Source organism: Triplophysa dalaica, chromosome 23, assembly GCF_015846415.1.
Source record: "Triplophysa dalaica isolate WHDGS20190420 chromosome 23, ASM1584641v1, whole genome shotgun sequence".
Lineage (NCBI taxonomy): Eukaryota > Metazoa > Chordata > Actinopteri > Cypriniformes > Nemacheilidae > Triplophysa > Triplophysa dalaica.
Window position 1 is genome coordinate 873,714 of NC_079564.1, and position 23,815 is coordinate 897,528.

The window sequence follows — 23,815 nt, forward strand, 5'->3', positions numbered from 1 at the left end:
ACGCAGAGTTCAATATTGCACTCTCATTTATTCATATCACTCTGGACATGCTTACCTATGTGTGTAAGTACACATCCTCACTGTATACACACGAAGGTATGTACACACCAACACACACATAATTAAACATGTAGAATTGTACATATATATTTATATAGACCTATAAATTTACATGTACACACATTTATAAACGAGTGCACACAACGCACTCTTGCTCACGCACCCACACGCTCGCGCACATGAAACATACAAATGTCATGCGTCTGTGGCTCAATGTTTGTCTCCTGTACGTGTACACACACGCACACACACGCACGCACACACAAACGTGAATATATATATCGCAGACATACTTCATATCCAAAAAGGTTCCTCTGAAAACAACACCAGGTTGTGACTTTGGACACTTCAACTTGTTTTTTTTTCTTCCATTTTTGTTTTGTTAAAGCTGAGAATTCAAATGAAATCAAAACAAAGAGACAAAGAAAGGCGTGGTGCTGTTCCGTCTGATCATAACCGCAAGTAAGGGGTCGATTTGCATAATGTATACAGGCTTTTAGGATTTTCTGTTCCTATATTTATTATTTTTTGTAATAAAGAACTTTTTGTCGTTTTATATAAACAAAGCAGATAAACAAATGACCGCATGGAAAAGAAACGAAACTCTACAGATTAGGTTCCCATCCACAGTCCCTTCTGCTGACGGGGTGACATCAAGCTGTACAGCGCAGTCAAAAAACAGATCTCAGCTTCATTTACAGGTACAGCCATAATCAAGGCACAAAGATCTACAAGTAGATTTTTTTACTCTCTTTCAATAAAGTTGTACAAAATAATATAACATTTTATAGTCTGTACAGGAAAGAAAAGTCACCCTTGCACAGTCCGTACAAGTTAAGAACTGAAACAAGAACCGGGGACAAGCGCTCGTCTTTATGTTGCCAGAGCCGCTTCCCGGCGTCACGACGGCTCCACCCCTTCCTGTTCAAGAGGACGTGAGCGGGACAGAGAAATTCATGGTGCGATGCTACATTGTGTCCATCTCGTGAAAGGAAAAATGTCAAAGCTGGATGGAAAAGTGCGTTACTTCATGTCGTGGTCTTTATCTCCTCGTCCCAGCGTCTGGCAACCCCCTGCCCCCCCCCACCCCGCGGGCGCTCTTCAGTGTCTGGACACGGAAAGCAGCAGAGAGCCTTAGAGGTCAGAAGGTCAAGGTTCAGGGTGCAAAACTAGGGCTCCCGGAGGTCACGAGGTGATCTTCATAAACCGTCAGGCGGCAGGACGTATATACACAACGATATCATTTTTATTCGGGTAAAACGCAAGGAGGTAGCCAGAGGCTGGGTGGAATGGCGAAAATAAAGGCGACAAAGATTCGAAAAGAACTGAAAAACGCCGGGAAGAATCCCAGTCTCGTCCAAAACTCGACCCACTCAAAGAACCGTTTAAAACCCCAAAAAAGCAATTCGAGGACAGAAGGGTGGTCTTCCAAACATCAGTAGTATTCGTGGTCTGCCGGTGTAGGCGGGGCAGGGGGAGTTTGGAGACGGGTCGGGTCGGGTCCCGGCGACATCACAAGAGTTCGTACTGTCGCAGGTGCATCCGCTGGATGATGTCTCTGCAGTCGTTGAACACCCGCCTGATGTTTTCCGTGTCCACCGCACAGGTGAAATGGGGGTAACAGTAGTGACGGCCCTCTCCGCTCTCAGTGCTGATCCTCTGTGATGGTAGAAAACAGGAAATAAATATCAAGGACAGATCTCCCACAGGCACTGTAACAGATGCTGTTGTAGTCATCTTTAATAAGCCCATTAAATAACACTAACCAGAAACTCGTCGCGGATGAAAAACTTGGCTCTTGTCACTCGGGGGTCTTCTCCAGGCTCAGGAATTACTGAAAAAAAAACGTACCATGTTACCATACACTAAAACTCACGAGCGAGCGACACAAAAATCTATCATCGTCTTCCTTTTCAAACTGGGGTCCGGGACCCTTAGGGGACCTCCAGAAGGTTGCAAGGGGTCCCAGAGAAAAATGGGTCCTCAGTGTTTATATGCTTTTTTACTATTGATAGTTTCCAGAATTATTTATATTTGAATCTTTCTAGTGAGTTTTCTCTCTATAGTTTCTTTTTTTGGTACTTTAGAAACTGGTTAGGAACAATGTGTTGTCTTTATAATATCCTATTTATCTAACACATTTGAAACGTTTCTCTCGCAAAAGGTTAATCATATTTGGGGGTCCTTGGCATCATAAAGTTTGGAAGCCCCTGATCAACATTACAGATAAACACAGAGAGATTCAGTAACAATAGGGTTTTGGGGCGATCTGTAGCAAGGAAACATTGACATACATTTATCATATCATTTCTTTGAATTAATAAATCTATTTCATATTGATCTGTCGAAAATATCTGAGTTGAGAAAACTGTACCTTTGTCTGGTATGGTATACCGAGCGTAGTCGGGGAAATAATCTTCAATTTTGGATTTTCCAGCTAATACTTTCTCTGCCAGCATGTCCTGTTTGTTGAGGAACAATATGACAGATATTGTCCGTAACCATCTTCAGAAAGATAAAAAGAAAAACAGAGGTCAGGGGTCAATAGTACATGAACTTCAACAAAAGCCTGTTGTACTGATAGTCCTTACTGTAAATACTGTCAAATATAACAATATACCAACCGCTACACAGTTTGATTTTATTAATAACTTCATTAAAACACCTTTTCAATTATTTGCTGTTACTGTTAATTATTATGATGTTAAACTATCTGAATCTTTAATGTTGTCAATTTCAATTGAAATCGATTGTGTTTACACAGTGAGATATTATGATGAAGATGTAACCTGTTGTTCCAGATACTGCGAAACAGGTCGAGCGCCTCCCGTAGTCTGTTTGTGTTGTTGTCTTCCCTAATCACCATGTTATAGCTGCTGCTCGCGACCACAAAGATGATCGCCGTGACATCTGTGGAGAAACAGCCAATCAGCACCAGACTTCCCCACAACGTTGTTGTTTTTACAATTGATGTAAATCCGTCTAACTTAAATCTGCAGCGCATACACAATTTACCATTAAAACACTGAATCCACTTCCTTCTTTCGTCCCTCTGACCCCCGACATCAAACATGCTAAATGAGAGAGAGAGAGAGAGAGAGAGAGAGAGATTAGGCTGTAGAATGTCTCCCTCTAGTGGACAAGCAGAGACATGACGCTTCAAAACAACTGGTACAGTACTGGGATTATTTTCCATTTTATAGTTTTACTTCATTAAGTAATTATTAAATATTAGGTTGACTCACTGAAAGTTGACTTTGTCAACTTGAAATCGCGTCTCGAAAATCCCTGATGTTAAAACTCTGCAGCGTAGCAAATCCTAGAGAGAGAGAGAGAGAGAGAGAGAGAGAGAGAGAGAGAGAGAGAGAGAGAGATAGAGAGAGAGAGAGAGAGAGAGAGAGAGAGAGAGAGAATGTGTGTTAGGAAGAACAACATTTCTTGACAAACTTTGTCTCTGTGTGATTTTTAAAAGCATGTTTACTATCTTATCCATATAGAAGAACTTGTGCTTGTGTACCTGATCTGTTGGAGTGTAGTCGCTCTGTCTCACTGCATCGATCCGATCCAGAAAACTAAAAAGACACAAACACAGAAGAATTATTATCTTCATGCCCAAGCTTATGTATTTATATTTTATACTCTGTTGACCGAAAAAAAGAATGCACAAAATGTCTCATGTCACAAGACAACATCTACAGCAATGCTGACCAGTGATGTCCAACCTATGACAACTTCTGTTATTAAAAATGTATCAACAATGTGGTGTAGTTGTGTTTGAAGTATAAACCTGATAAAAAGGATTTTTGGAAAATAATTACAAAACACCACCAAAGCATATTGAGACAATAAATCCAAATATACAAGAAATAATACATCTTTCAAGTTTGACTATTTGGCCCGAACTCATCGGAGCAACTTGAGACTGTAAAATGTCTCTCAAAATGTCTCTCTATACCTGTTTCAGTGTCATTTATTTGAATGAGAACTAACCCTCCCTTGAGCTAGTATGCTGAAGTATGTTAGATAACAAGGCCTCAGTTCTTTCCTGCAGAAGGCAGAATATAAGCCCAACAGTTGTCTGTGACCATCATGTGATATTACTGCTAGACAAATATAGACTCGTCCCACAAGCTTGTGACAACAAGACAATCTGTAACGACACTGCCAAAAAATGATCCACAGATAAAGCCTAATGGGTTTGTGTGGACGTATCTGTTTTATTTGATGTTGAACCTTTATTTAGATCTGTATGATAGACTCAGATCATGGGTGGGTTTTTACTTTTGTGAACGCATATTGATTTTATGTAACAAGACAAAATGTGACCCTGGATCACAAAACCAGTGTTAAGTAGCACAGAAACATTTTTAGTAAAAGACAAAAATACATTGTGTGGGTCAAACTTATCCATTTTTGTTTTATGCCAGAAATCATTAGAATATTAAGTAAAGATCATGTTCCATGAAGATATTTTGTCAATTTTCAACCTTAAATATATCAACTTTATTTTTGTGAGTGGATGGTCTGTAACAGTGCCTCCGATTAACAACTTCAAAGGCAATTTTCTCAATATTTAGATTCTTTGCTCTCTCAGATTCCAGAGATGAAATGGTTGTATCTCAGTCAGATATTGTCATATTCTAACAACTCAATAGAAACCTTGTTTTTTCATTTTACAGATTATGTAAACATCTCAATTTTGTTTTGTTGTCCAGGGTCACAAATGTTTTCTCTAACAATGTCTACATAATAATGTTGCTGATCATGTGAATGTTGTCTATGTCATGTCATGTGATATGTTAATCTATATTTTAATGAGGATTTCACACAAAAACATCAAAAGCAAGAATTGATTATCAGATATTAGAAAGCGTCATCTGAGGCCATGATGCTGGAATACATCGATTGAAGACTTATAGGACCACACATTTGAAAAACTTCTCCATCTCCGTCCTTTACATTCTTGAACTTTTACATGAACTTCAATCACAATTTTTCAGCTAGCCTCACAGTTTCCAGTAGATGTTCGCCCGAAAATGTAAACACCTCATTTTCTTACCCTCATACCATCTCAGATGTGTATGACATCAGGTGCATTTGACTTCTTCATTTAAAAAGGTCACTTTTATGTATAAAGGTCTTAACTCATTAAAGCTCCAACAAACACAAACATCAATCATAGCAGTAATCCAAACACACAATATATCAAACGTCTTTACTAAACCAATACAAAGCCATAAGAGTGCATCATTTCATATCGAGTGACTTGAAATCTTATTGGTTCTCCTGTGTCCCGTGACCTTATATCATATGACAACTAATCACAAGACACGCAAGAACAAATGAGATTTCAAGTTAGCACCATGTAGCTATTTTTTCATTAAAAACTTTTATGGATTTCAGTTTTGTTAACTACAAATATAGCAACATATCATGATTGAATGCTTTTATAGGTTTGATTTGCTTTCAATCGAACAAAATAAGGTCAAAATGTGAATCGGTTTCTATAGTAAACGCATTGTTTCGCTTTGACAGAAATGTATTAAGACACAGCAGTCATATGGATTATGTTAATGATGGATGGATGTGCTTTTACAAAAATATATATATATATTGTACCTATTCAAAACTTTACTTCAAAAGCTGCTTTACATTTTTAAGTTAAATCAAATTATCGGTACAAGTCTTTTGAAATTAAATGATTTTAAACTGACTTGAAAAATCTTGTTGTATGTGATATAACTTATAAAAAGTTAAAATTGGTCAAGCAAATGTTTTAAGTCTGTTTAATATCATTCGATTAAGGTGACTTGAAAAGCCAATTTGATTTAACTGTAAGGCAGGTTTTGAACTAAAGTTTTTGAGTTGAGCTTTTTACAGTGATCAAATCACAAACATCTAGAATAACATGAGGGCGAGTTCATTTCGGGCACGCTGGTGTATTTCCAGCATTGAGCAGCAGAGGGCGCATGTCAGTAGTGCTGTAGAGTCCACCCTAACTCAAGTTCACTCATCAGTGTGCTCTTCTAGTGGCAGAACAGTCACATGTTTCTCTTTAGAGCTTTATGAAGGCCTCGTGTGCGTTAGAGGGGCGGTGGATCTGTATGTACACATAGACAAAGTTTTTGAACATGACGCAGAAGAACGGCGTGTGTCTGTCAGTCAACAAGTTTGTGTTAGACTCCAAACGACCGATTCATCATCACGGTTGTTAAGAGCATGAGCAGACATCTTCTGAACGTTCTGAACAGCAGATAAGATGTTCAGATTGTCCTCTATGACCCTTGTGTACACTGGTTAAGATCCAAAAACACAAGGAAACTGGAGTCATTCCAAAACCAGTATATCCAGTTCACGCCGAACACAATGAGAACGTTGAACATGTCCTGCTGACTTTAATAACTCAGAGGATTTATAGGGCCAGTGTATGAGATTGTCAGAAAACTTACTGGACATCTAACATTACTCTGTAATGAACGAAACCTTCCTTAACAATCAGGATTTTACATGATAATTCACTTTAAACATTTGAAACACATACACGACATGTACAGGAGAGAACCTAACCCAAATCAGGTGACCAACCCGACAAACTCTGGGTTTCTGATTCCAGTCTGGGCGTGTATTTAAAAAACTATTATCACAAATATCTGTGATACCTGACACGGCTCAGATTTCCTTCACCTGAACAGGAAGTAAAACATGTGAAAAGGGGAGTTTGGGAATGAAATGTAAGAGTATCGCTCAGATCAGGTCAAAGCTTCTTGTTTAGAGACACTCTTAATACATTTCTCCATGCATTATTTTGTCAACTTAATAATTGTTTCGGTTTCTGTTGAAATGAAATGGAACGTAGGCCAAGATATTATTGGAAAAGTTGTTGCTAAGGAGACATTTCTCATTCTGATTCAGTTTGAGAAGTGGAAATAAACTAAAATGAAATGAATGAAACCTAAATAAAAGGATTTGAGCATTGAAGTTACAAAAATGAAACAAAAATTTACATCAAACTGAAAAACAGCTAGTTTACAAAACATACAATAAAACTAAAGTAAAAAACATAAATATCTGATAAAGTAAGTATATAGGAATATAACATACAATTAAAATGAAACAATCCTTTGAACACTGAACAATGATCTTAAATAAACAAAATGTAAATCTAAAAAAATCTTGTCAAGTTTCGTGTACGAACCGTACGCATGTGTGTCATGATCCTCCCAACAATCTATCATCAATATAACAACACCACTGATTTCAAACCACTGTTGTTTTTTGTTTTCAAGCAGTTGTGCAGGACAACTTCCATTTTCTCCTGACTGCTGACGGATTTCTCTGAAACCCGAATGCTAAAAAAAGAATTCATAATCTGTTGCTATTTCTGTCGACCGCACGTGTGCCTGTTTGTTTGTGCATCTACATGAAAAAGGCAAACGGGCGAGAGACAAACGCTGTTTCTAACTCAACGTTTGTCCCCTTTAAGAACATATAAGGGCCCTATCTGTACGAGCGCACGCACACACACAAACACGGGCCCTTTCTGCGCCTCACCTTCTCTTTCTGACCTTCCTTTGTTTACGCGCATTGCCGGGATACTCCCTTTGATTCGGCGGCGCGCGCAGACACGTGACAGCCTCCGCCAGTGAGTGCTCTGCAGTGCTGCGCTATAAATAGCTCCTGCTTGGCCCGGCTGCTCTGTTCCTTTACATAAGCTCTGGCGGAGGGTGTGGGGGGGCAAACAGCCCGACCACAATCTCCATACAGCCTGCGCACACTGGGAGCTCTCGCTCGGACTGGTGCTTTCACTCTCGCTCAAGAAAAGTCTTTTTTGATGGTTCTAACATTGTGATCTTTCATACAAACACGTACTTGTGTGTGTCCTGGTTTCACATCGGCACGCTCTGGTTATGGTGTAATCCGGTTGCTTTATGGTCTTAAAATAGACGCACGACAGAAAAACAGAAAACAACTCCGACAGATGTCACACAATCACGAGGATGGTGAATTAATCTCACAGGTCATTTATGTGAATGTATGCATTACGGTTTAAGCAAGAACTTCTTAAAAGCTCTAATCTGTAACTACTTTGAGTTAAATATGAACATAAATCAGTTACTAAGCAAGTACATTCAAAATCAGTTTGCTCGCCTTCCCCCGATTCACAACGCTATAATTACAATAATGATTTAGAATCGGAGTTGTAGGGTATGAATTTCATAGACTTGTGCAAAATAACTCAAATATATTTTACAAACCTTCCCCGATTCACAACAATTAACAAACTATAATGATTTAGAATCTTATTTGTCTGGTACGAATTTCACAGACTTGAATGTTTTTTTTAAATATATTTAAAAAATAATTGAAATATATTTTACAAATTTGCCCCGATTCACAACCATCTATAATCCATTTTGTCATGTAAGATTTTTTTAGATTTGTCTGATTTTTAACTATATTTTTTATTTATTTATTTTTTTGACAAATTTACCCCGAGTGATTTATAACAGAGTTGTCCAGTACGATTTTCATAGATTTGTACAATTTGTGAATAGTCTAAATGTTTTTTAAAAACTTCAACCATATCGTATCACAATTTTCTTAAAATAACGTGCAGCTCTTAAAATCACGGTTATGACTTTTGCGTGCGCAAGAATCACACTTTTTTCATTCTTCAGATAAAGCACAACAAAAATATAGTTTTCAATGCCAATCCCAAATCACAAAAACAGTTAAATATATAAAGTTTGTACTTGACAAACTATTAATTCAACATGATTTCCACATAATCCTTATAGCTAAATGTTTATTATACACGCTAAACAACTTCACCGTGACGAGAAACAAGTAAAAAGTCTGAAGCTTCTTCAAATAAACACAACTCTCGTACCAACCACGGATTAACCTGAATCACATCTAAGCAGATATTGATTCAAAGTTGTATAACAGAGGAATTCTGGGTATTGTAAAAGTCTTCCACAAAGACCACGTCTGTATTCAGAGCAGCTGGGTGTCTGTGGAGTTTCTCCAGGCTTTTCTCTGATGAAGAGACAACAGTCGCCATTATGTGTCAGGCACCGCGCTGGATACTGATGATATCTGTGTTCTACAAAGCTGCTGACCGACTCTCATGACCCGAGCGCCTCCTCGCTCCTTCATACCTGACACACGTGCCTATCCGAAGCACCACCATCAAACTAACTCAAGCGCGTTTGTTTTCAGCCGAGCAGGTTTAAAGCTTAACGATAATGAAAGTGTAAGTAAATGTGGAGATACTCACTAATGCGCGCAGTCGATGAGCTGATATTCGTTGGAGCGCTCGTAACACGCCTTCACTCCGTCATCCTGCCAGAGTTTCTTTGCGTGGTCGAAAAACTCCTGTCGAGAAATGAACACGTGCACAAACATGTTTAAAACAACACAACGCTTGAATTCCTTTAAACTAAGTTGCATGTTTAAGTTTTATCAACTATTTACTCATTTATTTACTAGCCTAATAGCTACAATCGTAAAACGCATTATTTTATTCACTTTTCCGTTTAGTTCGTTCTGAACACAAACTTGATCATCGAGCTAATTTAACTTTCACAGTAAATATTGTGTTTATCACCATCTGAACACATGTTCTCCAAATAAACGCTTAAGTTGAAAATAAGAATATGAAAGACAGATATTGGATATGTACTTCTAGTATAACAAACTTAAAGAATAACCATGCTGCATAGTGCATTATTAAGCACGTTTGGCATTATGCACTTTCTGAAACATCGTGCAGCCTTAACAATCACAATGAGGACTTTTGCGAAGAAAAGTTACTGAAAAATATAACCAAGCCGAATAACAAAAATAACAACAACAATAAAATTGTACCTTACGACGTGTGCGATATTTCATTTTATAAAAGCAATGATTCAGGAATTTATAAATAAAATGTATGATATTTGTGATATAAAAATATATGTAAATGACAGAACGCCTCTTAAGCCTGATGTAAAGTGCCACTGTCTGACAACATTCTAGTTTCTTCTACCAGAAGTGGACGGATAATTCACAAAGTTTCTGGTATCATGACAAATACTTTGCATGTGCTAGAAAAATCACACAAACAATTATCATCTCCTAAAACAATGAAAACATAAATCAGTGATGAAATTCCAGTAAATTTTCCATTTTTAGTTGAACAGTGAACACCATTCAAAACGACTTGTATATAAATGTGGCTGTACAAAACAACACACCGCCTGCGTCTGTCCTTTCACACACACACAGTGTTCAAAGGTTAATGCTAACAAACATCTCAGACGGCACAGAGACAACGGACGGAAGGACGGACGGCTATGCTGTCAGCTAGATTGAGACACAACTCTGTCTGGGTGTCAGTTTCAGGTCAATTCATCTAGAACACCAGATGTGAAGGAATTCTTCATATTTCAAATCTCAGACATAATTCCAAAGTTGTCATGTGATCTTTTAAAACGGGTGAAACTCTTCCTTCACAAAAGACTATCTGTGAACGTACACACTTATCTAAAGTCAAAAACAACAACAACATAAAACTACAGGCCATCAAAATATCTTAATCATTAATAAACAAGTACAAACACTGTACAAGTACAGACTCAGCAGAATTTACACAATGTGCATCAAATCTGATGAAACTACAATAATTTCGTGACCATCTCATCTTTATCGAAATGTTCTCGATTGTTCTTGTGACACTTGAAAAAATATCCTCATCTTCATTTTGGAACAGTTACTTTGTTCACAAACAACAACACTGAGGTCACCGCAATAATACAGTCGCACAAATGATGCAGCGCGTCTAAAAGTAAACGCTTCAAAACCATCAAAGCACGACATCAATCAAAGCGAAGTACGGAGATTCAAATGTCATTCAAAGCGACTCGTGTAAATGATGAAAATGAGGCTCTTACCTGCGTGTAGTCGAAATCAGAGAGCGGCGCTATGCTCTTGATGTAGTCGATCCTGAACTGGTCCTCCGGATTAGCCAGCGGAACGGGTGGTATTAAAGTGCTCATTGCCGACACTATAGTCTAGAAACCAAAGACACATGTGCCATGAGAGCCAGAATCCTTCTAGAAACAAATGACTCAAATGAGAAGTTCACTTACCACGATGGCATCCTTCACATTTTTACGAATGTCTTGAATTTTCTGTTTCTTTTCTCTGCGTGTGAAAATGTGAATTAAGGAGTTAATGCAGTGCACATCAGCATCACGCCATTCTTTTATTTGATCACTGTATGTTCATAAAAACATGTCAGTCAGTCAATGTTAAGGATATAACTATATAGAAAACTAACATTTAACCCTAATAGTAAGCAATAGTAAGTAAATATTTTGACTAAAGGACTATATTTGTGAGAAGCATGATGCTTCAACCAATGAATGCATTTAATGTTAAAGTTAATCATATTTACCAAACATTACAAAGTGGATAAAGCTTGGCCTTAAGGACAAAAGTTTTCAGTAACACAATGCACTTTATTGTCGGTACATTAGCATGGCCTTCTTTTAGTTATAGTTTTATACACACACATCAGATTTACATTTCACTGCTAGCTGTAAATTAACATAATAGTTTGTGACAAATCTTAAATCTTAAAAGTAGCATGTTTCACACCTCAATTTACTATCATTAAATTGCCGAACCCTTCACTTATTTCCTCATAGTTTCCCACACGATCACACTTATTATGATCTGCATCGACAAGATCTGTTCTCGATCATTCCCTTTACGTATAAAAATATTAGCATACGTGTTTGTAATCTCTTGTATGTTCGCTGAACTAATACATGTTTTAGAAATCGACTGCACCTCCCGTGAAAACACCGTATATTTATTAAAACAAGTGTCTGTGTTCTGGTCAACGCAGGCAAACACGTATCAGGATATACCGTGGCATTGTTTTTAAGGAAGTGGGCACGCAACTTTAACACACAGAGGCCTACCTGCGTTTCCAGCGCATCGTGAGCGTTCACGAGCCCATGTTGATCCCCAACTGACACAGAACCCGCACCGCGAACCCCTTCGCGTTCACAAGACGCCCGAAACGCGCGCGATTGACGCTAGAAACGTCATACGACATTATAAAAAGCAAACGTCTACTCACTCTGCGTTGAATCCGTTGACGTGAAGAATTCTCATCTGCTTCACGATAGTGCTTTTGCCCGATTCGCCAGCCCCTGCGAAACAAACACAGCCATTTAATAGCAAGAAAGTGTCGCACGCGCAACGGCACACAGAGTTTCGATATCACGGTGTGATCTCGATATGTGCGGATGATCCGACGTGCCATTTTGAGCTGTCAAACATGGTGCGCTCGCGCACACGGTCTCGTGCCGCTCTTACATTTCGCATTAAAACGCCTCGTGTCGCAGACTCTTACCCAATAACAAGAGTCGATGCGTGGCTTTATAAGCCTGTCTTTCCTTTTGCAACTGTTTATTGATCCTCTTGTCGGCGTCTCGCTGGGTTTTCTCGTCGATGCGCTGGTCTTCGGTTTTCCCGTTGCCGAAACACCCCATCTTACACCCTTGAGCCCGGTCCTCACGCGCGATATATCCAATATTGACTCCGAACGAGACGGCGGATATAAAAACGAACAGGGAAGGATAAAAAAGCAGGTCCTCCGTCGCCGGGAAGGTGTGTTTTTCGCGTGTCAACCATGTATCAGGCAGCCCGGACATTGGCGTCGTTCAGGCGACGGGATTGATGAAAGCGATCACATGTCGATCGGCAGGGTGGGATATGAACTTGCATCTGGATCTGGGGGTCTCCGCGAGCCCCTGCCAGGAGCCCTTCCCGTCTCTTCTGTCGCCCTCTCTCACTGTGTGTTTCTGTGTGAGATTCTCTGCCTCACTGTGTCTCTGCAACTCAACACTGCCTCTATCTCCGACACACGGTATAAGAAGCCGGGAAAACCGTTACAACTGCGTCTTCTCGACGTTAAAACATCAAAACAAGAGCGCGTCATAAACAGAGCGGATGTTACAGTGTAACACGACGTGCGCGTGACACATTGTAACATTCGAACGCGGGCGATTGTAAGCGAGTCTTGAAGTGACCCGTGAGCACGGAAATGTCTCTGATCTCTTGAGGATTTCTCATAGACTGCGATGGGAATAAAAGGAGAGCAGAGGAAACTTTGGCTTAAGTCTCACGTGCGTCTCAGAGTTTTCTCCTGAGAAAAGAGCCTGAAATATTAACAAGATATCTCAACAGCGTCTCAAACTGAACTCAGATTTGCCGTATCTGCGATCCAAAGTCAATATTAGAACATGTTTCTACAAACAGTAAACTAAACCTTGATATGTATTTGTCCCAAAGTCTGAGGCTACGTATAGTTTAATCCAACAAAATATACATTTGGAGTATGATCAGAGGAGAAAACATGGTCTTACATTTGACAAGAGTCACATCTTTCTGTTTTATGTTCATTTCCAGGTTATAAAATTAGGTTTTTAAAGTCTCAGACCTTTACGTCCTTTTCTAGAACACATTATGAAGTGACGGAGCTTAAAACCCGAGACTGTTAACACGATTCTGTGGGAAAATAAGATTGTGATTCCACGAGTTATACTTTTGTTGTAGCGTAAAACACATGACGACAATTAGATCATATCACCCCCTGAGACATTAGTCTTGATCGTATTGGCTTAGAACAGAAATACTGCATTAAATAATAATAACACAATGTCCTATGTTCCCTTAATCAGTCTGACTTCTTTAAACGTTTAGTTCTCCTATTTTCTACCCTCGAAACGATTCCGACTTTCACTTCTTATAACGTTTCTATAAAAAGCTCTTAAAGGGACAGTTCACCCAAAAATTCTGTCATCCTTTACTCACCCTCTTGTTATTTTATATCTGTATAAATGACTTTGTTCGATGAACACAGAGAAAGATATTTGGAAGAATGCGAGTTATTTTCAGTTCCGGGACATGATCGACTACCATAGTATGAAGAATTAAATTGTACTCAAAGGTGCCCAAGAACTCTTTGTGTTCCTTAATTCTTCATAATATCTCATTTTGTTTTCAATAGAACAAAAAATACAATATTTGTATTCCTACTATGGTAGTGAATTATATCCCGGAACTGAAAATTGCTGACATTCTTCCAAATATTTTTCTCTGTGTATAGCAGAACAAACAAATGTATACAGGTTTGAAACAACCCGAGGGTGAGTAAATGATGACAGATATTTCATTTATTGAACTGTCCCTTTAAGGTTCAAGAAATAGAGGTTGTTCTGTGGAACAACGATGAAGAGTCACTTGAAAAATGTCCACCAGCTAATACCCATAAACACGTGTCATGTGGTTTGAAATGGTGACCGCAAAAGGAAGAATATATATGAAATGCAGATTTCCAGGTTCCTGAATGTTTAGGAAGTAAGACATGCAAGGTCAAAACATACAGAGAATAAATATCTCCTAGTGGCTCAAATGATTATAACTGTACAGTGGAAACTGGAAACACTTGTGCAATGTAAAATATATCATTTAACATGTTCAAACATGGTAAACTACTATTTTACAGTGGTGTTTAACAAAAGTCTACAATGCTTTTCATCTTAAGGATATTTAATACATCATAAATCCTCACTTGAATTCCTCTTTTCACTATAAGGGGCTAAATGTAACATCACTTTGATCCTTTAGATATGAGAATTCATTACTTTGTGCATTTAATGTTAGTTATCCCAACTTAATCACAAAGATGCAGTTTTGCTTTGTGAATGCACAGATGTTTTTTTACTTCAGGACAAAAGTTGCAATTCTGTTTCTGACCTTAAGCTCAAATCTTTGAAAACAACATAGCATATTGCATAATACTTCTATTATAATTAGCAAGCCATATGCTGTTAGGGCCACGCTAGAGCCAAAGTACACCTTCAGTAAATGATAAAACCTATTTACAGGGTGACAAAGTTCAGTGTACAGACTTCACATTGCAATGCTGCGTAAAGGAACAATACCAGCTTGTGTAAAAGCATGACAAGATTCTTTACAATTCATCATAAATGTAATCATAATCAAGATGCTTTAACAATGACACCTTGAAAGTCAGACGCTTTCAGCCAATTATGGACAAAGCATCCGTCCTAATGCCTTACGGTTGCTTAAATTGGCCTATTTTGGGGCTAGTTATGTTATATTAATAAATAGCTCAGTAGTGAGAGCGCGGCCAAGTTCCTGGGTTCGATCCCAGGGGATTGTATATACTTGGAAACAAATGTATAGGATAATGCAATGTAAGTCACTTTGGATAAAAGCATCTTCCAAATGCATAAATGTAAATAGCTCATGCTATGACCCAAATTACCTGTTACTATTAAGAGATTATATTAGGCCTGTTATCTAATACTTGATATGCTAAATAACAACGTACTTACAGTACAACTTGTGCGAAGACATTCCCAAACATGTGTCATTCTTACAAAGAAATATATCACACAGATAATGATAACAGGGATTTTCATTTATAATCACCATTATACAGTAACATAGGTGTGTAGTGAATTAAGATGTCACTGCGATCTCCATTTTTGATCAACTAATCCAGAAACCAGCTGCTGGTCAAACACTAAATTTGTCATCGTATCCATTTCTACGGATTTGAGGCCAGACTACGATCATAACGTCAGGTGGAACGTGACATGGCAGCTTACACATAACAGCATCTTCCAGTGTGTGAATCAGTTTAAAATTGTGAGGACGTGTAATATGAGTAGTCTTATCCTCTTATGGAATTACATATGGAAACATTTTCACACAAACTGTGTCTGTATACACTCACATCAGTTAGCAACCCAAGACACACAACTTTAACCTTGAACAAAACTACAATCAAGTAGAATTCAAAAGTCCTTTATAGTTTAAACACATATTATCTCTCTATACGTGTGATTTGAAATGCAAGCTGCACATTGTAACTGCTGCAGGTTCTTTAGCTGATTTTAGGGATTTTCCTTCTGAAAGGCATAAAGACTATCAAGATACGTGTATGAATTGTTCCAAAGGTCGCAAGAATGCATTCTTTGCCCCATGACAAATACCTGTATCTTATCAAAAGCGCGATATCTGTGATGAGTTCATTTTTAATATCTGACATCTTCCTCCGTTTCAGAGACACTGGCTATTGCATGGAGAGAGATGTTAGGTTCCACCTCTATTCAATGACCTCATTTCTAAAGGTGAGGCCAACTTATGAAACGCATTTCTTGGTGAGAAAATGCTAACTAAGACCTAGGAAATAGATTTTACATTCGAAATCAACACAACAAACACAAAACCAAACACTTACTTAACTTGACCTCTATTTGAAGCCTGTGCATTATAAGGATATCCGTAATGCATCATAATACATTGTAATATATCTGAAACGTATCCTGCAATAAATGTTTCCACATGAAGAACGAAATGCATTTGAACACTAGACTTTCTGTATGTCATATTGCATCTCTGTTTGTAAACCACTGTCATATTATTTGTCAACAAAAATATTGTTGCACATCTGTATAAATTATATTATGAATGTTTATTTGTATTAGTAATTAGTATAGTGGTTGTTTTGTCAATTATGATTTTTGAAATCCGTATTGCTATAAAACACTTAAAACATAACAATAATCTGCATATATCACGCAAAAACACATCGGTTGATCCCTATTAAAATGTTGGAGGGGATGTATATTAGTGCGCAATAAATATCTTTATAATGTATTATTAAAATAGGCTTCAAGTAAAAGGGTTTTCTTTACAAAGATTATAGCCAGGCGTTATGACGTCAGCGTCACCCATGCCCACACATGCCACGCAAAACCCCAGATAATGAATGAATATACTAGAGAAATTCAAAATGTGCTGGTATATGTCAGCATCACCCACCTAAGAGCAGCAACCGATGCGTCTGTTTATATTCCCGCTTGAGCTCCTTCAAGGCCCTGTCAATGTTCTTACTGACTTTCCTGGCTTCCCTTTCGGCCTCCTTCTCCTCGACCACCACTAGTTTATCCCAGTTCTTCTGTTTCTGGGCGCTGTTTGGAGTCTGAAGCAGCTGCAGTCGCTTCTTTCCTCCACCTCCTCCTCCGTTCTGGATGAGCGCTCGGTCCGCGTCTCCACGGCGCAGCTCGCCGGCGTCCCCGGTGCGTAATGGAGAGGTGGAGGATGTCTTCCCGTTGTTCCCCCCAGAGTCCTCGTCCCGCCGGGATCCCCGCACGCAGGACGGCATCATTAACGTCCCTGGATCGGGAGGCTGGTGATCTGACTCCGAGTTGGCGTTGGAAATGGATCCACTTAGATCCCCAAATATACGGGGGCGCAGGCTGTAACAAAGCCCCATGATGTGGCCAGGCGCTCACGGTTGATCTTTGATCATAAATAGAGAATAGACGCCTCGATCCCCCAGTGATTTAGCGCATCATCACACGAGTTGACATAACGCGGTGCATTTTTCGACCGTGCGTAATCCAATAATGATGCTCCTGTATTTACAAAATGTCATTTTGTGTCTTTCTAACAGTCCAACCTACGCGCAGTAGTCGGTGGATCACCTGACATCTGCTTGCTGACAGTGCAGTCCACCTTACCGTAATGAAACCAAAAGCTTAACCACAGAAAATCATGAGTGGACAGACACACATGTGGCCGTGTGGATGGGTTTTGGACGGAGGGTCTTTTGCGTTTAGAGATTTAGCATCGTTAAACCCTGTTAAAGGCTCTGGATAGATCAGCTGTAGACTGTTTGAGTGTCAAGTTTGGCTTATACCCTTGAGACCCCCTTACGGTCTCGCTAATGAGATGTATAATGAAGGCACCTGAAGCTCTGAGGTGTCCTGAGAACTGAACATTATAAAAACAATAGTGAGTCACTAATATTCTAATTGCATTAAGTTTGTTTGGGGTAATTTCGTTTTAACAGAGAAATTAAATTGCATTAAAACTATCTCTCCGTATACATTCCCTATAGCAGGATTAAAACAATTAGGTAATAATATATTGTATAATAATATTTTTTTGAATCTAAAATAAATAACATGAACGATGAATAAACTGTATATTGTTTTTAAACAAACTGCACGAATCGTGTACGAATTCTATTGTGACTTTTTATGAAAAGACTTACTAACATTTATGATATGTACACACGTTTGAACAAAAAACGACCACATGTAATATCGCGAATGTTTGTTGTGCTGTAAACACGACTGCCATTTGTGTGGTTTGGTTTATAAGAAATACAGCTTTTATAAAAGATCCCGGCGCCCCCTGTATGTGAAAGTATATAAACTCGTTTGAACATTTGGAACACATGTTTGAAGGCATTTATTGGCCAGAAAAAAACAAGGTTTGTAATCTATAAATGTATACAAATGAAAAAATAAATGCACTTCGATCATATCAAAATCAGCAGACATACACATTATTAGAAATAATTCGTTCCAGTCCAAAAACTATTGTGAAACAATTTCAGTGTAGCTGTGCCCTTCATCTTTTCTTCTTTTGTGAAGTCTGTAGTATTTTTACACCTATCCTCAGGAACATCAACAAACTGCAAGGAAAGAATGAATATCCATTAATCATAAATAATGTTAAGGTTTTCCATATTACAACATCATAGATATACAAGATCTCATACATACTGGGAGAAAAGTCAAGAAGCTCAAACCTGCTGCAAGATATGTCAAGTCCTGCCACGACCAAGTAACAACCAGAACAACACAAAACAACACTGACAGGACAACACACACAAACTGACACTATCACCCTCATTGATAACTGTAATTAAAATTATTTTTCTGTTTATATTGAGATGTATATATATATATATACTTATAGACTTTATTTTTGGTCTATCTTATTTTTATCTTAATCTGTATTGTGCATGGTTATATTTAATCCTGTGCTTCGGCAATGTAAAAAAAAATGTATCATGCCAATAAAGCTCCGTTGAATCTTGATGTTTGATATATTTAACGTTTACAGGGTGGATGAATTAAATAAAAAATACAAATATGATACATATAAAAATAAAACAAAGAATAATAATAAACCATTTTAAATAAAACATAATTCATGCCTCGCCCCTGTCATGAGTCCAGCTGGCATAAATTTCCATGAACTTAGAAATCTCGCTCCCATTACAGCAGTCAGTGATCCAGAGGTGCCTATATACACATATATAAAACAGTCATGTCATATAGATTATATTCGTAGTGACAAAATACAGAAATAATATTTAAAGCAAACTGAAAGACATACCCATCGAAACCCAGATATCTTTGTCATTTTTTGACATCTGATAAGCGCCAACAAACGCTGCGATGCCAAACAGGAGCCCAGCAGTCAAAGACATGACACTACCTGCACAGGTACACATCTGACCATATAAGGACGTTCCGTATGAAGCAAACTCAGGTAAAAGTGCTCTAAAAAGTTCTTCCTTTTTATCAAACAAATGTTTTTTTCCAAATATGCACGTAACTGAAGAAAGTTATTGGTACAGCGGTATCAACACTGCTTAACAAATACATTTAAGGTTATATTAAAATATTTTTAAAACATGTCATTAAAACCCCTGTGCTACTTTCACTAACAGTGGATTGATAGTTACATGAGGTCTTTACCTGCTTTAACATAACCGATAATCCCTCCTATCGTTATGAGAACTGCATAACCATAACCAAACCAATCCACAGACATATCTGTATGATATCTGTATGTTTGTTTAACTCGCAACAGAAAGAAATAAAACGTGTTAATCGCGGTTTCAGTTAGAAGGGATACGGGTACCTCCACTGGGCATGCGCACTTCAACACCGCAGAATTTTCGTCTCGGGAGAACAATAATTACTTTAATTTATTTATTTTAAGAACAGGTTTAGGGTAGGTGTAGGCATTAGCTAATGTAATTCATAATAATTTTACGGCGATATCTTCGATCGATTCTGGCCGATAAAAGCTCAAGTGTCGCCATAACTTCCTGAACTGCGTTTTCAAAATAAAAGTCTTACGGAGCCATATTCTCATCCTTAAACTTCATTTGGACATGAAATCCCATATTTACTAGCAAATACAATTTTAAATAGAACATACACCCATCGTTCTAAAAATAGTTATTGTTTTAACACTAGGTTACAATGCTGGTTAATTAAAAAGTTTTTAAATATATTAGGTATAATAAAAGTAGTGTGTCATGTCATATAAGCAAATACACAAAAGAGAAATGACAACAACACCAAAGATTTGAATAAAATTCTTTATTGCACTTCTTGTCTTCTTTTCTTTTTCCCTTGCTCTCTGGAGCTGGTTTCGTCCACTATAATGACCGCGTCGGTTGTTCTCACTCTTTTACCTTTGGCTGGCACTGAGGACTCTGCAAGAGCTGAGGAAAAAAAGAAGAACATATAAACATGTTTAAGGCTTGCAAACAGAAGGAAAAAATCTGAATTTACAATACAAAGAACACTTCTAAAAGCATCACAATCTGCTTGTGTGACTCCAACTATGTACATATGTAACTGGTCTGTGCGGGTCTCCAACCAGCACTGGTCGGGATGGGAGACGGGCACTCTAACACGGAGGCTAAAGCCTGCGTCTCTGTTGGTCTGGGAGTGAGCTCGCTTTACCCTGCACAGCTCTCTCTCACTTGACTCTACAGTACATACTCTTTGAGGTTGCAGGTAGAACGTTCTGCTCCACAGGGGTCTCTTTCTCTTCACCAGGTATCCAGACAGTCAGACAGGTGAGTCTGGCAGTGGTGTTTATTTGGCCAAGCAAAGAAGGGCTCTCAGGGTTCTAAGAAGAGGAGTAAAATATGAACCTAAATCCAATTCACTCTTAAGCTTCAAATGCTTTAACTCAAGACAAAATACACAAATGTTTATCTCAACACCTCAAGATCGAGTTTCCACATCTTGATGAATCCATCGTTTGAAGCCGTAACAACGACACAAAAATTGTCTTTGATGAAGCTTTCAATGGCTTTTATTCTAGAATGAAACATACACATAAATAAAACTATTACAATAACACAAGCATTTACACTTATACACCTGCTGCTTCTTTGACGCTTCATTGAAATTTAAGCACTGGCTTTACCTGTTCTCATGAGCTTTAAACTCGCACACGCACTTCTGTGAGGTCACATCATAAACTCGCACGCTCTCGTCGTCTCCCGACACAGCCAAGAGTGTGTTCTTCAAGAAAATGTTTTAAATAAAATGACTTTTAAACCTCTCAGTAATATAGAAGCATACACCGTGAACAACCCAAAATCCTTACGTTCAGAAACTTGAGACACGAGATTCTTTTGGGAAACACGATGGTTCCAATAACCGTAGCCGACTCCATGTTGTAAATATCCACTCTGTCATTCACAACCACTGCGTATTGATCTCCATCTGGTGACCACATCACTTTCTGTGCATCTGAAAAACATTTCCTTTCATTATTTACATGCACAACAGTAATCATTTATAAAACACAAGACTGAATCTTACTTTCTTTGATATTCTTGATAAAAGCTGACCGTCCTGTTATCAGATTCCACGTTCTGTGGTATGAGATATAAAAAGGGTCGTTTACAGTATTTCTCTTTCATAACTGCATCTTTCACCAGAAAGTTATTTTTAGGCGAACACTCTGCTTAATGCTTTATGACATCATACGGTTTATTACATAAAAACTCTTTTAGAGCAAAACTCAACTACTTACTTACCGTAAAGTCTTGTCTGTTCCAACAGATAGTGCAAGTTTTCCAGAAGGATGCACAGACAGCGACGTGACATGACCCCTAAGAAATTAAGTTTCATCACTTTACATCTCTCTAGCAAGATCAATATTTTCTGTACTTGTGTTGTGGTATCTGATCAAAAGCACATCATACGTGTTTTTTTAGTACGCTGCACTTACTTGTGAGCGTTGAAAGATTTGAGACATTCCCATTTTTTGGTGCTCCACACACAAATGAGCCCATCTTCTCCTCCACTGAGTAAATGAGACGAGCCGTGGAACTCCAGACATGAGATGGTGCCTGTCAAAAAAAAAAACGTGCTTTTACTTGGTTACTTGAAAACCCTGAAGCAGATGTTCTTTTGTACTTCAGTGCATGACTTTGTCTGTACCGTCATGATGCAGTAAGGCTCCGTGTTCAGTCTTATTGCTCATGTCATAGAGTTGAATCGTTTCGTCTTTACTTCCTGTGGCAATGAAGCGATCGTTGGATGCCACCGCTGATAGAGAGGCTGAGTGCGCATGGTGCGTGAAGTTGGGCTCAATGGTCCACTCCTAAAATGCAAAAACAAGACAGATGAGATTCTGTCTGAAACAGGAGCTTTATTGTTTACACACACAAGGAATTTGAGTTGGGGACAGGAGCTTAGTGCAGAAGAAAGTGTACACATGATGCAAACATAGTGCAAATATACATTAAGATAGAAAAAAAATAGAAAATTATTTAGAAATTAAATAAAAACAATAAATGACTTTTTTAAATGCCACAGCAGTCATAGTATGTATTTCATTAAGCCCTCAGTTATATTTAGTTACGGCTAACCATTATAACATTGACAAAAAACAACAAGAATTCCAGAAGTTTCTTATATGAATACCATTAAACCCATAACGAAATGTATTTTTATAGTGTGTGTGAAAATACAGTAATATCCTCTAGTATTGACTACAGTAAAACGACTACACTTTGTAAATGTTTACTTCTATTGTTTGAAATATTTACTACATTAAATTCCTCTTTGAAGTTAGTAAATACCTAGTTTTAGTAGTAGAAATGTTAATATTTACTAACACAAGGTTGAAAAACATAATGGCGTCAATCATTTTACTATAGTAAATATATTACAGTATACATCTGCCAAATAATATCCATCAAAAGAATCCAACACATTACCACTAGAGTCTAGTGACTAGACCATTGAAGCCATTATATATATATATTAAATATTTAATATTAATGTTACCTTTTCACTGGTGCACACTCGATATCCACAGACTATCTGCTCATAACAGCCCGCGACCAACTCAACACGATCAGCCATGATACTAAACAGACGAACACGAAACTGAGGAACTTATGAGATATATAATCTTTCTTATTAATTTTTAAGTGTTAATAAAAGTTAGACTAAAATACAGCAACGTGTGGTAGCCATGTGATTACGAACACACCGCCGGAAGTGACGTACTCCATAACAAGAGTTCCTGTGATAATAAAACCGTCTCGGGAAAACATATAATTATATCCTTAATGGGTTTTTTTAAATAAATAAGCCCACTTTGTATATTGTCCAGTTAAAATTTGCTCAAGAGAAATACTAATATAGATGAATATAAGGTTATTGAAACACAAACCATGTGCATCGTTTTCCATACAGTTTAATGCATTGACTGTAGAGTGCAAATCTATATAAACTTCCAGCAAATACCCTGTGTATTAGCCACACTGTCCTTTACATGAAAATATGTTTGTTAAAATATTTGTACTTTAATGTAAAACTAATCTGTTACTTTGATAAGACACCTTTCTAAAATATCACAAAATGTTGAATTTAGATTAACACAGTTGTCCTGATCAGTTCATAAACTTAAAAAAATATATATTTTGAGGTAAATTGTAAAAGGTTTAGTTTTTTATTATACATACTTTATCAGATGCTTTATAAACATGGACAACTAAAAGATACAAGTAGGTTAATGTCTCTGTTTAAAT

At 37.9% G+C, this 23,815-nt stretch overlaps 3 protein-coding genes across 4 annotated transcripts; all 3 read right to left on the reverse strand.

The window, feature by feature from the left end:
* Positions 1-8: 8 nt before the first annotated feature.
* LOC130413180 (guanine nucleotide-binding protein G(olf) subunit alpha-like) lies at positions 9-17,654 on the reverse strand. Of its 2 annotated transcripts, none has more exons than XM_056738202.1 (12): positions 16,978-17,654; positions 12,194-12,266; positions 11,193-11,247; positions 10,995-11,114; positions 9,341-9,438; positions 3,578-3,632; positions 3,306-3,379; positions 3,076-3,134; positions 2,850-2,970; positions 2,435-2,565; positions 1,827-1,894; positions 9-1,719 (listed from the first exon to the last, which is right to left on the reverse strand). In XM_056738202.1, exons 1-12 carry the CDS (start codon positions 17,429-17,431, stop codon positions 1,573-1,575), a joined length of 1,455 nt encoding a protein of 484 aa, XP_056594180.1. In that variant the 5' UTR covers positions 17,432-17,654; the 3' UTR covers positions 9-1,572. The 2 variants fall into 2 exon arrangements, with proteins under 2 accessions (XP_056594180.1, XP_056594181.1); XM_056738203.1 differs by lacking the exon at positions 16,978-17,654 and adding an exon at positions 12,470-13,120.
* Positions 17,655-18,399: 745 nt separating this feature from the next.
* Positions 18,400-20,056, reverse strand: tmem14cb (transmembrane protein 14Cb). The gene is made up of 4 exons (XM_056738204.1): positions 19,716-20,056; positions 19,351-19,452; positions 19,169-19,256; positions 18,400-18,640 (listed from the first exon to the last, which is right to left on the reverse strand). The coding sequence occupies exons 1-4, from the start codon at positions 19,789-19,791 to the stop codon at positions 18,577-18,579; spliced, it is 330 nt and encodes a 109-aa protein (XP_056594182.1). The 5' UTR covers positions 19,792-20,056; the 3' UTR covers positions 18,400-18,576.
* A 277-nt stretch (positions 20,057-20,333) lies between these two features.
* On the reverse strand, positions 20,334-23,274 carry pak1ip1 (PAK1 interacting protein 1). Its single transcript, XM_056738504.1, has 10 exons — positions 23,067-23,274; positions 22,215-22,377; positions 22,003-22,123; positions 21,809-21,883; positions 21,591-21,643; positions 21,373-21,518; positions 21,190-21,287; positions 20,984-21,080; positions 20,757-20,886; positions 20,334-20,473 (listed from the first exon to the last, which is right to left on the reverse strand). Exons 1-10 carry the CDS (start codon positions 23,142-23,144, stop codon positions 20,349-20,351), a joined length of 1,086 nt encoding a protein of 361 aa, XP_056594482.1. The 5' UTR covers positions 23,145-23,274; the 3' UTR covers positions 20,334-20,348.
* Between the last annotated feature and the right edge of the window lie 541 nt (positions 23,275-23,815).

Bases quoted from the DNA above. Each gene is read 5' to 3' on its own strand.
- LOC130413180 (XM_056738202.1), bottom strand. From the start codon at position 17,431: ATGGGGCTTTGTTACAGCCTGCGCCCCCGTATATTTGGGGATCTAAGT. The intron at 9,439-10,994 runs GTAAGAGCCTCA...ATTTCTCGACAG, and splicing joins CTGATTTCGACTACACGCAG to GAGTTTTTCGACCACGCAAA. The intron at 3,135-3,305 runs GTGAGTCAACCT...TCTCTCATTTAG, and splicing joins GTTGACAAAGTCAACTTTCA to CATGTTTGATGTCGGGGGTC.
- tmem14cb (XM_056738204.1), bottom strand. From the start codon at position 19,791: ATGTCTGTGGATTGGTTTGGTTATGGTTATGCAGTTCTCATAACGATA. The intron at 19,257-19,350 runs GTATGTCTTTCA...ATGTGTATATAG, and splicing joins AGATATCTGGGTTTCGATGG to GCACCTCTGGATCACTGACT. The intron at 18,641-19,168 runs GCATGAATTATG...CTTTCCTTGCAG, and splicing joins GGACTCATGACAGGGGCGAG to TTTGTTGATGTTCCTGAGGA.
- pak1ip1 (XM_056738504.1), bottom strand. From the start codon at position 23,144: ATGGCTGATCGTGTTGAGTTGGTCGCGGGCTGTTATGAGCAGATAGTC. The intron at 22,124-22,214 runs GTACAGACAAAG...TTTTTTTGACAG, and splicing joins AGCCTTACTGCATCATGACG to GCACCATCTCATGTCTGGAG. The intron at 21,288-21,372 runs GTAAGGATTTTG...ATTTTCTTGAAG, and splicing joins CGTGTCTCAAGTTTCTGAAC to AACACACTCTTGGCTGTGTC.